The sequence below is a fragment of the Meriones unguiculatus genome, chromosome 4 (genome assembly GCF_030254825.1).
Source record: "Meriones unguiculatus strain TT.TT164.6M chromosome 4, Bangor_MerUng_6.1, whole genome shotgun sequence".
Lineage (NCBI taxonomy): Eukaryota > Metazoa > Chordata > Mammalia > Rodentia > Muridae > Meriones > Meriones unguiculatus.
Genome location: NC_083352.1, coordinates 63,025,044 through 63,038,108, shown reverse-complemented (window position 1 = coordinate 63,038,108; position 13,065 = coordinate 63,025,044). Strand labels below are relative to the sequence as shown.

The following is a 13,065-nucleotide window of genomic DNA, read 5'->3' as shown; positions in this document are numbered from 1 at the left end:
GTAGGTGTGGCCTACCATGAACTATCCCTGAATGTAGACCCAAGTAGGTAAGAGGTTCTCGCACTTTCTCCTGCGTTATCAGCTGGCGGGGTACAGACTGGGGCCCTTGCAGTCCCTCCTAGCAACCCTGGTGCTATCTGGCAAACATGGTGCCCACCTGTGAGGGAAGATGCCTGCTCAGCCTTTCTCCTTGACAGTGGAGGTGAGGTGCCTGCCCATGAGGTCTGGGTGGACTTGTGCTGTAGGCTTAGGACAAGGGCTCCTGGGCACTGAGGCTTGAGCAGCCAGCAGGGCTCTGTGCTAAGGCTGCTGGGCCCTAGCAGAGCCCATGCTGGGCCCATGGTCCCTTCCTGCCACAGCACCGGTATCAGTGGACGCTCTGCTCTGTAGTGATATGAGCTGCTGTCAGGTGGCTACTCCAACAGTTAAGGTGAGGTCACAAGCATGACTAGGGGCCCAGGGCCATCTCACCAGGCTGTCCTCTGGAGCCTGGCCTAATGATACAGCCCGCAGGGCCATCGCAGCTCTAATTGGCCCTCTTCCTTCCTGTCTAGCTGGAGCCTGTGTGCTCAGGGCCCCTCACTGTAGCTGTGCCTGGTAAGCAGGGCCCAGCAAGGGTCAATCCTGGCTGATGGTGCTGACAGCGACCCCGAGCCCATCGCGTTACACAGTGGTGGCCCTGTAAGCCCTGGAGTGACTCAAAACATCCTTCATGATGGCTGCTTGTTGGGCCTGTACCTCAGCTTCCCTGCATGCCGAGGCTACCTGGGGTTGTTTGTAGGAAAGACTGAGGACTAAGGGGTAGGGAAGGCTTGGGGACCATGGTGGGGTACCCAGGAGTCTGGAGGGTAGGAATGGTGGTGTATGGTAAGGCAGGACCCTGAGACTCTTTCCTCCACATACTTCTGAGTGGCTGAGTGAGCGCTGGGTGGGTATCAGTCAGAGACGGTGGACAGACTTTATTGGCAGACAAAGAAGTGACGACAACAACTGGCACACAGTTGGGGTCACCAGGGCACTTCCTCCTCAGGCGCTGGGTGCATACTGCAGTGCCAGGCGATCAAAATCGTTCTCCTGTGGAGGGAAACGGGGGTACCGTGTGTGAGACAGCACAGCCTTCTGCCATCAGGAAGGCGCCGCCATCCCTAGCTCCCGCTCACCTTGGCTTGGTACTCCTTGATGAAGGGGTGGGCTCTGTGCGCATCCTTCAGCTGTGACAGGTATCGGTTTGTCACCTGTGGGGGTTAGCCACATATGGGGATCAAAAGCTGGGGGCACGTAGGCTGGGTGACCCGGAAGACAGGCATGGAGCAAGCAGAACGCAGAACCACAGAAGCCGCTGCGCCCCGCCACCCCAACAGCTCTCCTGCAGGAGCCCAGGCAGCTGGGCTGGGTGCAGGACCAGCCTTAGGTGTGGAGCTGAGGTCCCAAGAGGAAGTGGCCGGGGCAGGAAGGGACACGCTGGGGAGACAGGTTGCTGAAGCTGTGAGCTGACATGTCCTAATTCCAGGACAGTAGCTCTCCACCCTCCTCACGCCACAGCCCCTAATAGTTCCTCACGTTGTGCCGACCCCAAACACATAGTATTTTGTTGCAACGTTATAGCTGTAATTTTGCTGCTGTTATGAATCCCCACATAAATATCTGACATGCGGGACGTCTCATGTGTGACCCCCCAGACTGAGGATCTAAAATGAAGGAGGCTCTAGCTCACTCAGCACGGAGGAGGGCTGTCTGCCCTCTACCGGGACAGATGACTCAGGGCTCAGCAGGCTGCATCCTGCTTATCGATGCAGAAAGCCATAGCAACTTCCTCCTTCCCCTCAGGTCCCCACTGGACTCTGCCTGTCCTGTTGCTGTCTCCACCACCATCCTGAAGAAGCTTAGGCCTAAGTCATGCTACAGCCTACCTCAGGGGGCTTGCCCAGGTGCTGTGACAGTACAATGAGGTTGATGAGGGTCTCAGGGTGGCCGCTGTCCTGCAAACAGATGGGGACAGGCAATCAGCAAACCCAGGCCCTGAACCCAAGACCAGCAACTGGCTGGGGCCAGAACGCAGGCAGCCTAAGCCACCATAGAGAGGGTGGGTGGAGCTCGGCTGTCCCAGAGTTCCTCCCCACACACTCTGCAAGGCAGAGGGGCCGAGGCCTTGTGCCTCCTGCTCAGCTGTCTTCCAAGCTTTGTGGGCTCCACATGAAAGTGTGAAGGCCTACTCCCCAGCAGTTGATGAGGGGGTAGCCCTTCTCCATCAGGGCAGGCCAGCTCCAGGTGAAGGTTGGGGGAGCAGCTGGGAACCAAGATGCACCAAGTCCCACAGCAGTGTACTTGTGTCTAAAAGCCCCAAAGCCTGTGGCCACAAAGGCTTCTGCTGACCTCAGGTAAGGCAGGAGACCACCGCCTACTGCTGGGGCACCGACATTGTCCTAAGGAGAGACGGGGTCTGGCGCAACCAGTAGCATGTTCTTGGCGCACAGCCTGGTGGTACCCAGCAGCAACTGAGCAGACTTCCCCTATGGGGCGCCCATTCCATACATGACTTGGTTTGGGGATTCAAACTCATAATCCTCCTGTTGTAGATTCCTGAGTGCTGTGGTGACAGGCATCAAGTCATTTCAGAGTCTTGTGCATATGACATAAGGGCTCATCTCCAAGCAATGCCAGCCCAGGGAATACCTCAGCCCAAAGCCCCTGCTCCCAGCGTCTGCTAGTGGGGTCTCTTCAACGTTTTTGTTTGTTTCTCTGTAGCTCTGGCTGGCCTGGTACTCACTGTGTAGACCAGGCTGCCCTCGAACTCAGAGCTCCACCTGCCTCTGCCTCCTAAGTGTAGGGATTAAAGGCATGAGCCACCATGCCCAGCTGTGCCTCTTTGATTTCAAGTCAGGTCCATCACCCCAGCCCTCTGGACACCAACGAACAAGGATTGAAGGGTGAAGGGTCTCCCTGGAGAGCCCCACAGCGGGCAGCTGAGGGAGAAGTGGGTCTGGAAAGCATGTGCCCACTACTCAAGGTACCTACGTTTACCATCTCAGGACCAGCTATGACTGGAGTTTTCACTTGTTTGGGTTTTGGTGGGTAATGGGGTGCTGGCATGCCCCACCCACCTTGTCCAGCGCCTCCTGCAGCACGCCCTCTGCAGTCTCCCAGCGGCCCTGAGCTGAGTGGCAGGCTGCCTGGCCGTTGAGCAGCAACAACGTGGGCGAGCACTTGTCGGCCAGCTCCTGGAAGATGTAGTAGGCTTCTTGCAGCTTCTCACCACCCTGTGGGGACACCCACGTCAACTGCTGGCCACCTGCTGGCCCAACATGCTCCATAACACAGCTCAGGAAGAGTCAGCTCAGTCAGGCCCCTGCTCGCTTCCTATGGGGAACCCCATGTGAGGGCTGTGAGCCACAGGCCAGGAGTCCCTCCCTGCCACACTGCCCAGTTCTAACCACTACTGGATACTCTGGAAAGGGTTTCCAGGGATGTGGTGTGTATGTGCTGGGAGCACAGGGACACTGAAGTGAGTCACCTGACCTCCAAGACTCAAAGGCACCCTGGAACACGGAGACGCTATCTCAAAACAGCACTGAGGCCTGTCAGAGCTAGCCTTCACCCCAGCTGAGACAGGAGGACTGGAGGTCAAGCCTTGGGCTGGTGAGGCGCTTTGGCAGGTGAAGGTGCTTGCTGCCTGCCAAGCCCGAAGAGCCTCCGCACATGCATGGCCCACCACAGTGGACTCGGGCACACACGGCCCTGCCCACAGTGACCCCAAAGCCACTGTCAACAACCTAATGAAGCTCTGTCTCAAAACAAAAATTATTAATTTTTTTTGGCTTTCCAAGACAGGGTTTCTTTGTAGCCTTGGCTGTCCTGGAACTCACTCTGTAGACCAGGCTGGCCTCAAACTCACAGAGGTCCACCTGCCTCTGCCTCCAGAATACTGGGAATAAGAGGTATGTGCCACCACCACATGGCTCAAAAATTAAAAATTAATTTTGAAAAACGTCAGGGGGCTGAAGACAGCTGCCAGAAAACCTTGCCAGCAAGCAGCTGCCAGCGCTCGCTATGCTTTAAAAGGACCGGTTCCCAGCACCGCTGAGCGCTGCACAACTACCTGTGAGGGACCTGACAGCTTCCTGTGGCCTCCTGGGCACTGCATGCATACGCACACATATTCCTAAGAACAAATCAGTCTTTTAAAGAGGTGGGGGATGAGCCAGGCCAGTGTGTACCTGGATCCCAGGACTACAGGGTGATGAGGTGCAAAGACCAGAAATCCTCAACCAGCCTCAGCCACATGGCTAATCTGGGCTTTGGGAGACTTGTCTTTAAAACAAAACAAAACAAAATCCCCCAAAACTAAATTTATATAACAGTAAGTAAAATCTGGCAGGGATGGGTAAGAACCTGGGCTCCATGCCAGTCCCAGGAAAGAAGAAATGATCCCAAACTGAGAATAAGGAAGTAAAACTCCAAAACCCTGGGTCATTCCAACCCAAGAGGAGCACCATGTGTGAAGCCAGAGCCCAGGCTCTTGTAAAGACTTACTGACAAAAGAGCACAGGAAAGCAGGCCAAGCCCAGGGGCCAGGACAGGGCAGCTGCCAGGAGGCAGGGCAGTGTGAGCCAAGGATGGCCCGCCTGTCACCAATCCAGTTAGAGGAGCCCCAAGAGCAGAGCAAAGACGCTCAAATCTAGGAGGCCTGGGGAGCTGGCCAGCTGCCCAGCTTGGACCACTTTCTCCAGGAGCCTCCTCCACTATTTGCAGGGCTCGGCCATTAGGCTGTGGGTAAGGCATGGCTGGACAGAGGGGTGCAGCCATGGGAGCGACACTTCTTAGTCCCCAGACCCCTATGCCTGCGGGGCTTACCACAGCCAAGTTGACCCAGGCAGTGGCCAGCTGGGTGAGGGTGGCATCCTCATCTTGGTCCTGCATCTTTTTCAGCTCCTTCCTAGGACATAGGAGACCAGGCACTGAGTGGCCTGGGGTCCCAGAACCTGGGGACAGACCTTGGCACACTCTCCTGCCAATCTGCATCCAGCTGACATGGAGAAGACATGGCTGGCTCACCTGCATAGTGGGATCCAGAGAGATGCTCCCTGGGGACCGAGCTCAGGTGTGTGCTGTGGGGTGCTGGGGTAAGCCCCAGGCTTTCCACAGGCTCTGGAATTCCTCCTCTGCCCCAGCATCAGTCCCACCCCCATCCCATCCCACTCTGACAGGACCTGGACTCCCACAGGGCTGTGCAGAGCCCCCAGTACCCTGCAGGACAGTCTCCACCCACAGCATTACAGAGCAACACAGGCAGAGCACCCACATTCTTGTTCCCAGCAAAGGACCCCAGGGGGAGGTATGTCACTTGTATGAAGCAGAAGAAATAAGGAGAGGCGTCAGGGAAGTGAGGCTGATGTCTGGGCACTGTGGTCCTGGCCGTGGCTCACCGAGCTAGGTCCAGCCTGTCCAGCTTGAGGAGGATCTGAACCGTCATGGCAGTGCTATGGACAGGGCAGAGGCGATGGTCAGCATGCTCCTACCCTTGCCAAGAAAAACACCCCACTTTGCCAGTGTGTTCACAGGGATCTGGGATCTCCATGGCTCCATGGGGCAGACTTGCAGGCGGGCCATGCTGAGTGTACTCCTAGGCCCGGCAGAGGGACCCAGACCCACCACTGCCTCTGTGTGGGGTGGCTGACGTCTAGAACACCTTCACCTGCCCTCACAGCCTCTGTCTCCGCTCCCAGGAAGGCAGAGAAGCATGTGGCTTTTCCCTTCTAGACGGGAGCGGTCCAGCAGCGGCCAACTCCATCTGTGCCCTTCTATTCACTTCTCCAGTTCCAAGATGGAACCTGGGATCATCTGCCCTTGTTATCTTTCAGACAGGGCTCCATGTAGCCCAGGATAGACTCAAATTTGAGATTAGCTGAGGGTGACCTTCAATTCCAGATCCTACTCCTTCTACCTCCAAGTTCTGGGATAACAGGAAAACGTCCTTGCCGGCCTCAAACCCTAAGGCATCTGAGACATGGATCAGAGGGTACGCGCTCGCTATGACGCCTGATGACTGGAGTCTGATCTTCAGGGTCCACATGGTAGAGAGAACCAACTCCCACAAACCGTCCTCTGGTCTGCAGCACATGCACAGTGACCTCCCACATATCTCTGTCTATATGCCTTGATTCGCCTCCCTCAACTTTCTAGGAGCTGGCATTTTAGAGAGGTGCCTGGCCTGCTTATCCTAATTTTTTATCTTTCATCTTTTATCTTCAGTTTTCAGTAACTTTAGGCTTGTTTGTATTCCCACATTACCCTCCCTCTGGGATCCTTCTCTTTTTATTTTCTTTGTGTGTGTGTGTCTGCGTGTGAGGCTATCAGAGGACAACAGTGAGACACTGCCATAGACAAGCCAGGCGGAAGCAGGCCCCAGGCCACTCACCACTCAAGGCTGTCTCCCTGGTGCAGAGTGCGCAGGGCCGCATCTGGGTTCTGGTCGTGGACGTAAACGGAGGCAGCCATGATCAGGAAGGTGGTATTGGTCACATCCACACTCCTGCTCATCTCACGGTCCAGCTCCATCACGATGGCGTCCCTGTGGGATATGGCTGCTCTGAGGGAGGCTGAGGCAGGAGTGGCCGCAGTCCTGTAACAGTGAGGGCTCCCACTCTTCAGAAACCCAAGGTGTGTCAGTGCAGGGGTGCACAGCAACGAGCAACAGAGTGGCCTGGCCATCTTTACAGAGCACCAGGCAATAAAATGCCACAACAGTGCCCAGCCCTTGAAGCCTTGAGCCATTCATTCTCATGCAGATGGCAAAACAGGTTGAGAGAGGGCATGCCAGGCCGGCAGCGGAGGGCTGCACAGGACAGAAGTTGTCATCCTCTGGGGGCTGAGACTCCTCCAGGCTCTGCCCAGGCCTTGTGCTGAGCCCAGCAGCAGGCTTGAGCTCTGGTGAAGGAGGCAGGATACTTGGACCCTGGGTGTGGCCAGACGGCTGCTAGGAAGGACAGTGCTCTCGGGTCCCTTCACAGGTTGGGTCTGAGGCTCTGGGACGAGGCTTGGTGAACTGTTCGCAGAGACCCCATGCCCTTTTCTGTGCTGGGAGTGGAAGGCAAACCCACGTGCATGCAGCACACACGCAGCACACAGCCATGCCCCAGCCTCGCACAGCACTGTGCAGCAGGGCCATCTCTGCCTCCACTACGTGGGCGAGGGAAGTGGAAACACCAGGAAGTGAAAGGGTAGAGGAAAGAACAGCTCGCCCTTTCTCTATAGGTTGGAGCAGACCTGGGCTCCAGGCGATGTGGGCCTAGTGCTACCTCCCCCTGCCAAGCCTTACCTCCGGCTCTCGCTGGCAAGGTACTCAGCAAACATGCGCACAGCCTGCAGCTCTGGGGCCGAGGAGGGCTTGATCTCGTCCAGGACCACACCATACTTCCTCTACGGTCACAGATGCACATCAGTCCTTCCTTCCTGAAGGGTGTTCCCAACCCGCAGCCAACATCACCGACATACTGCCCCAGCCAGCACAGTGCCCTCCGAGCCAGCAGCGGCAGCAAGGTGGTCAGTTTGCCTTCACCAGCCACACAGGCCCCACTGCGGTGGCTCGGACCACGGTGCCAGAGTGTCCGCTGTGCCACGTGGCAGGCCTATTCCTGACATGGATGGCTACTTCTGCAGCACGCTGCCCCTTGCTGTAGTCTCTCTCGCCCAGGCTGCTCTCAGACTTGTAGTGATCCACCTGCCTCCATCTTCCAAGTGCTGAGGATCACGTACCTGTCACCATACCCTTTTGAAAAGTCACACCAAGTTTTTCCCTGATCCACACAGAGAAGGATGGGACCTAGGATGGGGCTGGTGACGCACATTCTGTGCTGAGGCTGCCTGTCAGGCTCCACTCCCAGGGCACCTCAGACCTGCCCTGGGCCAGAGTGAAAAAGAGCTTTTCATAGGTTACTAGAAATATGTATTTTTGAGCAGGATCTTGCTGTGTAGCCCAGGCCACTCTCAAACCTGAGCTCCTGCCTCAGCCTCCCTAGCATTGGGGTGACAGGCCTGTTCCAACCTGTACAGCTTGGGGTTGGTTTTAGAACAAATAGGTGAAAATACACCTCACAATTTGATGCAAGTAATGATGAAGGTAGGCATGGTGCACAGGGGAGGTGGAACCATGAGGGGCAGTGTCATCTTGGGCTGCATAGTGAATTCAAGGCCAGCCTGGGCTATGTGAGAGACTGCCAAGCCTGATGAGCAGAGTTAAATTCTCAGGACCCATGCAATAGAAGGAGAGAGTGGAGTTCGACAAGTTGTCCTCAGACCATGCAGACCCACCCCTCCCATGATGAAGAACCCTGACTCAGACCCTGGCCTGCCTGTCCACAGCTTTCCTAGGGTACCTGGGCCCCTCCCCAGGCCACCCATACTCACCTGTGCAAGGTACGCTCTGTACAGGAAGACATCCCTCTCCACTTCTCTCTCAGGACTGGACAGCTGTGGGGAGATGGGCAGAGGGGCCTGCTGGTCAGCTAAGAGCTCTGGGCCTCAGCTGGAACTCTGGAGACCCAGAAGCCCCAAGGGAGCCTCCAGAGAGGAAACATAGTGTGAAAACCTTAATGTCATCTCAGTGTGAGCCTGAGGCTCCACTGCCACCCCAGGTATCACAATGAGCAGTGCTGTTATGGCCGCACCAGCTGCAAGCCAGCCCCACTGGGGGCCCACAAGCCCGGGTCACAGCTGATCTGGGTTTTGATCAGCTGTGGGGGAGTTTGGGAAGCAGGGTTACATTAAGGTTTGTCTCTGTCCTTCCTCACCTACCTATGGCATTCTCTGACTGGCTTTAATAAAAAGCTGACGACCACTAGCTAGGCAGGGAGTGGAAGGCAGGACTTCCTGGTAGGGAGAAAGGGACTCCAGGAAGTACGGTCTTTTTCCAGGAGACAGACGTGACTATAGGCCTGGGAGGACACTAGCCAGGTTGCAAGGCCAGGCTAGGTGTTCTGGTTAATGTAGATGAGCTAGTTAAGAATCTTCCCAGCTAAGGCCTAAACTTTAAAATACTAAAAGGACCCAATGTCTTTGTTTTTATGGCTGGCAAGTCACTAGGGCCTTACACTAATTGGTGCCCATGTTGGGGCCAAGTGTAAAAGTACGGGCTGTCTATGTCAGCTTGTCTCTACATAATCACACGGAGACCTTTATATCTACTAATAACAGCTTTAGGCGCTATAGGTGGGCAGGTTCTCAGCTAGCTCAATCTAAATTAATCTCACTAATCCTGGCACTGGCCTACTTCCCAGACACGTGACCTGTTACCTGCCACCTTAGTCTTGCCCTGGCTGCTTGTGCTTCATCTGTATTCTCACTGTGCCACCTCTATCTCTCTCTCTTTCCCTGCTCTCTACCTGGGACCCTCTCACTGCAATCAGAAGTTCTGCCTTAACTCTCCTCCCCAGCCATAAGCTGTTCAGCTCTTTATTAACCAATCAGAAGTGAAGAGTAATTTTTACACAATATTGAGACAGGAGATGCTTTATAGAAATGATAGTGCCAACCAACGTCTGGACTGCAACCAGATCTCTGGGCACAGAAATCAGCCTCTGAATACACAGTGCACAAAACATCCTCCAACAGGGTTTCATGTAAGACAAGGCTGGCCTCAAACTCACTCTGTAGCTGAGAATAAGCTGGATGTTTGTGCCTCTGCTTCCTGCGTGCTGGGAGCACCACTCTGCCTGGCTAAATAAGTGACTCTCAAAGAACATTCAGAGAAGGGCACCATCAAACATGGCCAGCCTGGGGTCCCTGTGGGCACCCTCCAGCCTTTGCTGCCCTGTCCATGAAAGACGTAGTTTCACCACCCTTCGGGGCCAATACCCCCAGGACACTGCAGCAGGAAATGAGGGTGGGATGCACCCTACAGACCTGCTTGGTGGAAATTGCCAGCCTGTGATCCCAGCAGCCAGGAGGCTGAGGATGGAGGATTTCAGTTAGCTTAAGGTCAGCCAGGAGTCTATGCTGGGGATAAAGAGTTCAGGCTTTCCCAGCATTCCTCAGAGCTGTACAGCTGAATGTGAAGAAGACAGATAGCTTCAGAAGAATTGAGGCAATTGAGAGTTGCTAGTTTTTCTGAAGCTGAAGGCCTGTATGTTCCATAGCAGGGGAATGGCTAAGTGAACTGCAATGGTGTGGGCTGAGGAGCCATAAGAAGTTGGAGCACTTGTGAAGCGTGTACAGGCCCCAGCACTTCAAATAAAGACAGAGGTGGGAATGTGAGTTAAGGGAGACTAGACCCACTGAAGTTTTTGGCGCACAGGCCAGGCCATTCTGTGGTGAGTGGATACATGCATTTATTTTAGCCAGCGCCCAGGATGGCTTCTATTGAGCCTCCTACCTCAGACTCTGGAGTAGCTAGGACCACACAATCTTGAAAGGTTCCTGATCACCACAGTTTAGCAACTAGCATCTCTCATGGGGCTGGAAGTTAAAACAGGGAGAGGCCCTGCCACAAGCCACCTACAATCCTAGTGCCCTCCCTATTAGGAGTGTGACCAGGCCACCTGTGGTCTGAAGGTTCCAGAGGGGCTGCAGAAGGTGTCTTGGGAAGAAAGCTGAAGGACTTGCCTGAACTATGACAAGACACCCTGAGGTCCCCAGACGGAGACTGGGGTGGCTGGTGTCTGAGGCGAGGCTGTGGTGGGCCTGTGGTAGATGTAAAAAGGAAAGATGAGGGGCTGGAAAGATGGCTCAGAGGTTAAGCACTAGCTGTTCATCCAAAGGTCCTGAGTTCAATTCCCAGCAACCACATGGTGGCTCTATGACCATCTATAGTGATATCTGGTGCCCTCTTCTGGTGCGCAGGCACACATGCAGGCAGAATGCTGTACAAGTACTAAATAAATAAATCTTTAAAAAAAGAAAAGAAAAAGGAAAGATAAGACAAAGGTAACCCAAACTTCATTCAGCACTGGGCAAGGACACAGGGTGGGGCTAGAGAGCATCTAACAGGCACATAGGGGCCCTGGTGTCATCCAAAACCCAACCCAACCCAACCCAAACCAAATCAAAAAAAAAAAAAAAAAAAAAAAAGCAGAAAGGAGAGGAAGAAAGGAAGATACCTGTGCTCACAGAGGGTCACTGAGGTGGCTCCTGGGCCAGTGACTGGTGACTCACGACTCACATACTAAATATTTATTGTCCTGCATTCCAAGAGTCCAGAATCAGGAACTTACACACTACCACATAAGGAAAGCAACCAGAGGGAGACATAAAGGTTCTGAGGATGACTGGACCCCACACCTGGCTGTTCTGAGATAAGAGAGGAGCCAGGGACTAGAGAGAACCTTCTAGGAGCTCAGGAAGTCATCAGCTAATATATACCCACAGGAAAAGCTAGGAAATGGGACTTGTCTGCACCCTAAACAAAACACAGAGCCACCAACTAGGATATTTTAGCTTGGTAAGAACTATGCTACAAGTAGAAGCCATGGCCCATCACTGGAATGGTAGGCTGTTTCCACCAGCCCTTTCCACAGCCCATTCTCCTGCCATTTTCTGACTGCCTGCTCTGTCTCTGTTGCCAAGGCTAATGTATCAGAAAGTTTGGAGTTCTATCAACTCCATCTCCCACTGAGCCCAGCAGGAGTGTGTTTCCTACATGTATGTGCAGGGAGGAATGAATGACTGGGTGACCTTGTCAAGAACAGCCTGGCTATTGCAAACACTGTTCTCACCTTCTATGAACTAAAGACAAGGTGGGCACTGTGGCACATCCTGCATATGGAAGGCTGAGGCAAGACTGCCAAATCTGAAGACAGCCTGGGTTATGAGACTGTAAAACAAACCAGGGCTGGGATTTAGCTGGTAGAGCACTTACCTCGAAGCTGTGTAGCACTGAATGAATTGGGTGTGGCTATGCACACCTGTGATCCTGGCACTGCAGAGGGGAGGCAGGAACATCAGGATTTCAGCACTCTTCAACAACACGGGGAGCTTGAGGCCATCCTAGGCTAAAGGAGACCCTGTCTTCCTTTTATAACTATACTCTTTTTTTTTTTCTTTTTTAAACGGGAATTAGAATTCAAAATAAGGTTTCTCTACGTAGCCCTAGCAGTTCTGGAACTCCCTCTGTAGACCAGGCTGGCCTTGAACTCAAGAGATCCGCCTGCCTCCGCCTCCAAGCAGGGATTAAAGGCGTGCACCACCACTTACAGCTTAGGCCTACTATTATTTCTTTCTTTCTTTCTTTTTTGGCTGATTGTTTTCGAGATAGGGTTTTTCTATGTAGCCTTGGCTGTCCTGGACTCAGTTTGTACACCAGGCTGGCCTCCGCCAGTATCTGTCTCCCTGAGTGATGGGATCACAGGTGTGAGCCTCTGCGCTCGGGCACAGGCCTATTATTTAAGACAGGGTTGCAGTATTATCCGACTGACCTATACCCATGAAGACCAGGCTGGTCCTGACACGGAGATCGGCCTGCCTCTGCGACCCAAGTGCGGGGATAGACGGTATGCACCACTATGCCTGGCTTTAGACACTTACACAAGAACGAGAGAGGAGGGTGAGAGAAAGGGAGAGGGAGAGAAAAAGAGAGACACGAAACAAACTAGTAAGAGGTTTTAAGATGGAGCCAGTGGCTCACATCTGTCACTTCATCAGCACCCTGACTTCAGGTTAGCCTGGGCCCCTGTCAATCAACCAATTGAATTTTAAGAGCAACGCAAAGGGGTGTAAGCCTGTCATCCCAGCACTGAAGAGGTGGAGAATGAAGGCGCAGGACTTCAAGGTCAGCCTCGGCTACACAGTTCAAAACCAGCCTTGGCTACAAGAGAAACAGCGACCGCTGAGCAGAGCCAGGGCGCGCGCCGGAAGTAGCGCCACCTGCCACCCACCTTCACTCGCTGCGCCTCGTTGATGCACTGCTGGTAGCTGCCGATGTAGAAAGCGTTCTTCACGTCAAACAACTCGTCTACATCTCCGGAGCCTCCAGAGGCCGCGCCGGGAGCCGGAGGAGCCATGTCACCAAACCTCTAACCGGACTTCTTCCTGGGAGACACGTAGGACGGAAGCAGGGCACCACCTCCGGGAATTATG

General features: G+C 54.2%; 1 protein-coding gene across 1 annotated transcript; it reads right to left on the bottom strand.

The window, feature by feature from the left end:
- Positions 1–944: 944 nt before the first annotated feature.
- Cope (COPI coat complex subunit epsilon) lies at positions 945–13,051 on the bottom strand. The gene is made up of 10 exons (XM_021638135.2): positions 12,864–13,051; positions 8,404–8,466; positions 7,316–7,416; positions 6,416–6,568; positions 5,424–5,477; positions 4,852–4,933; positions 3,102–3,257; positions 1,911–1,979; positions 1,161–1,235; positions 945–1,074 (listed from the first exon to the last, which is right to left on the bottom strand). The coding sequence occupies exons 1-10, from the start codon at positions 12,987–12,989 to the stop codon at positions 1,027–1,029; spliced, it is 927 nt and encodes a 308-aa protein (XP_021493810.1). The 5' UTR covers positions 12,990–13,051; the 3' UTR covers positions 945–1,026.
- Between the last annotated feature and the right edge of the window lie 14 nt (positions 13,052–13,065).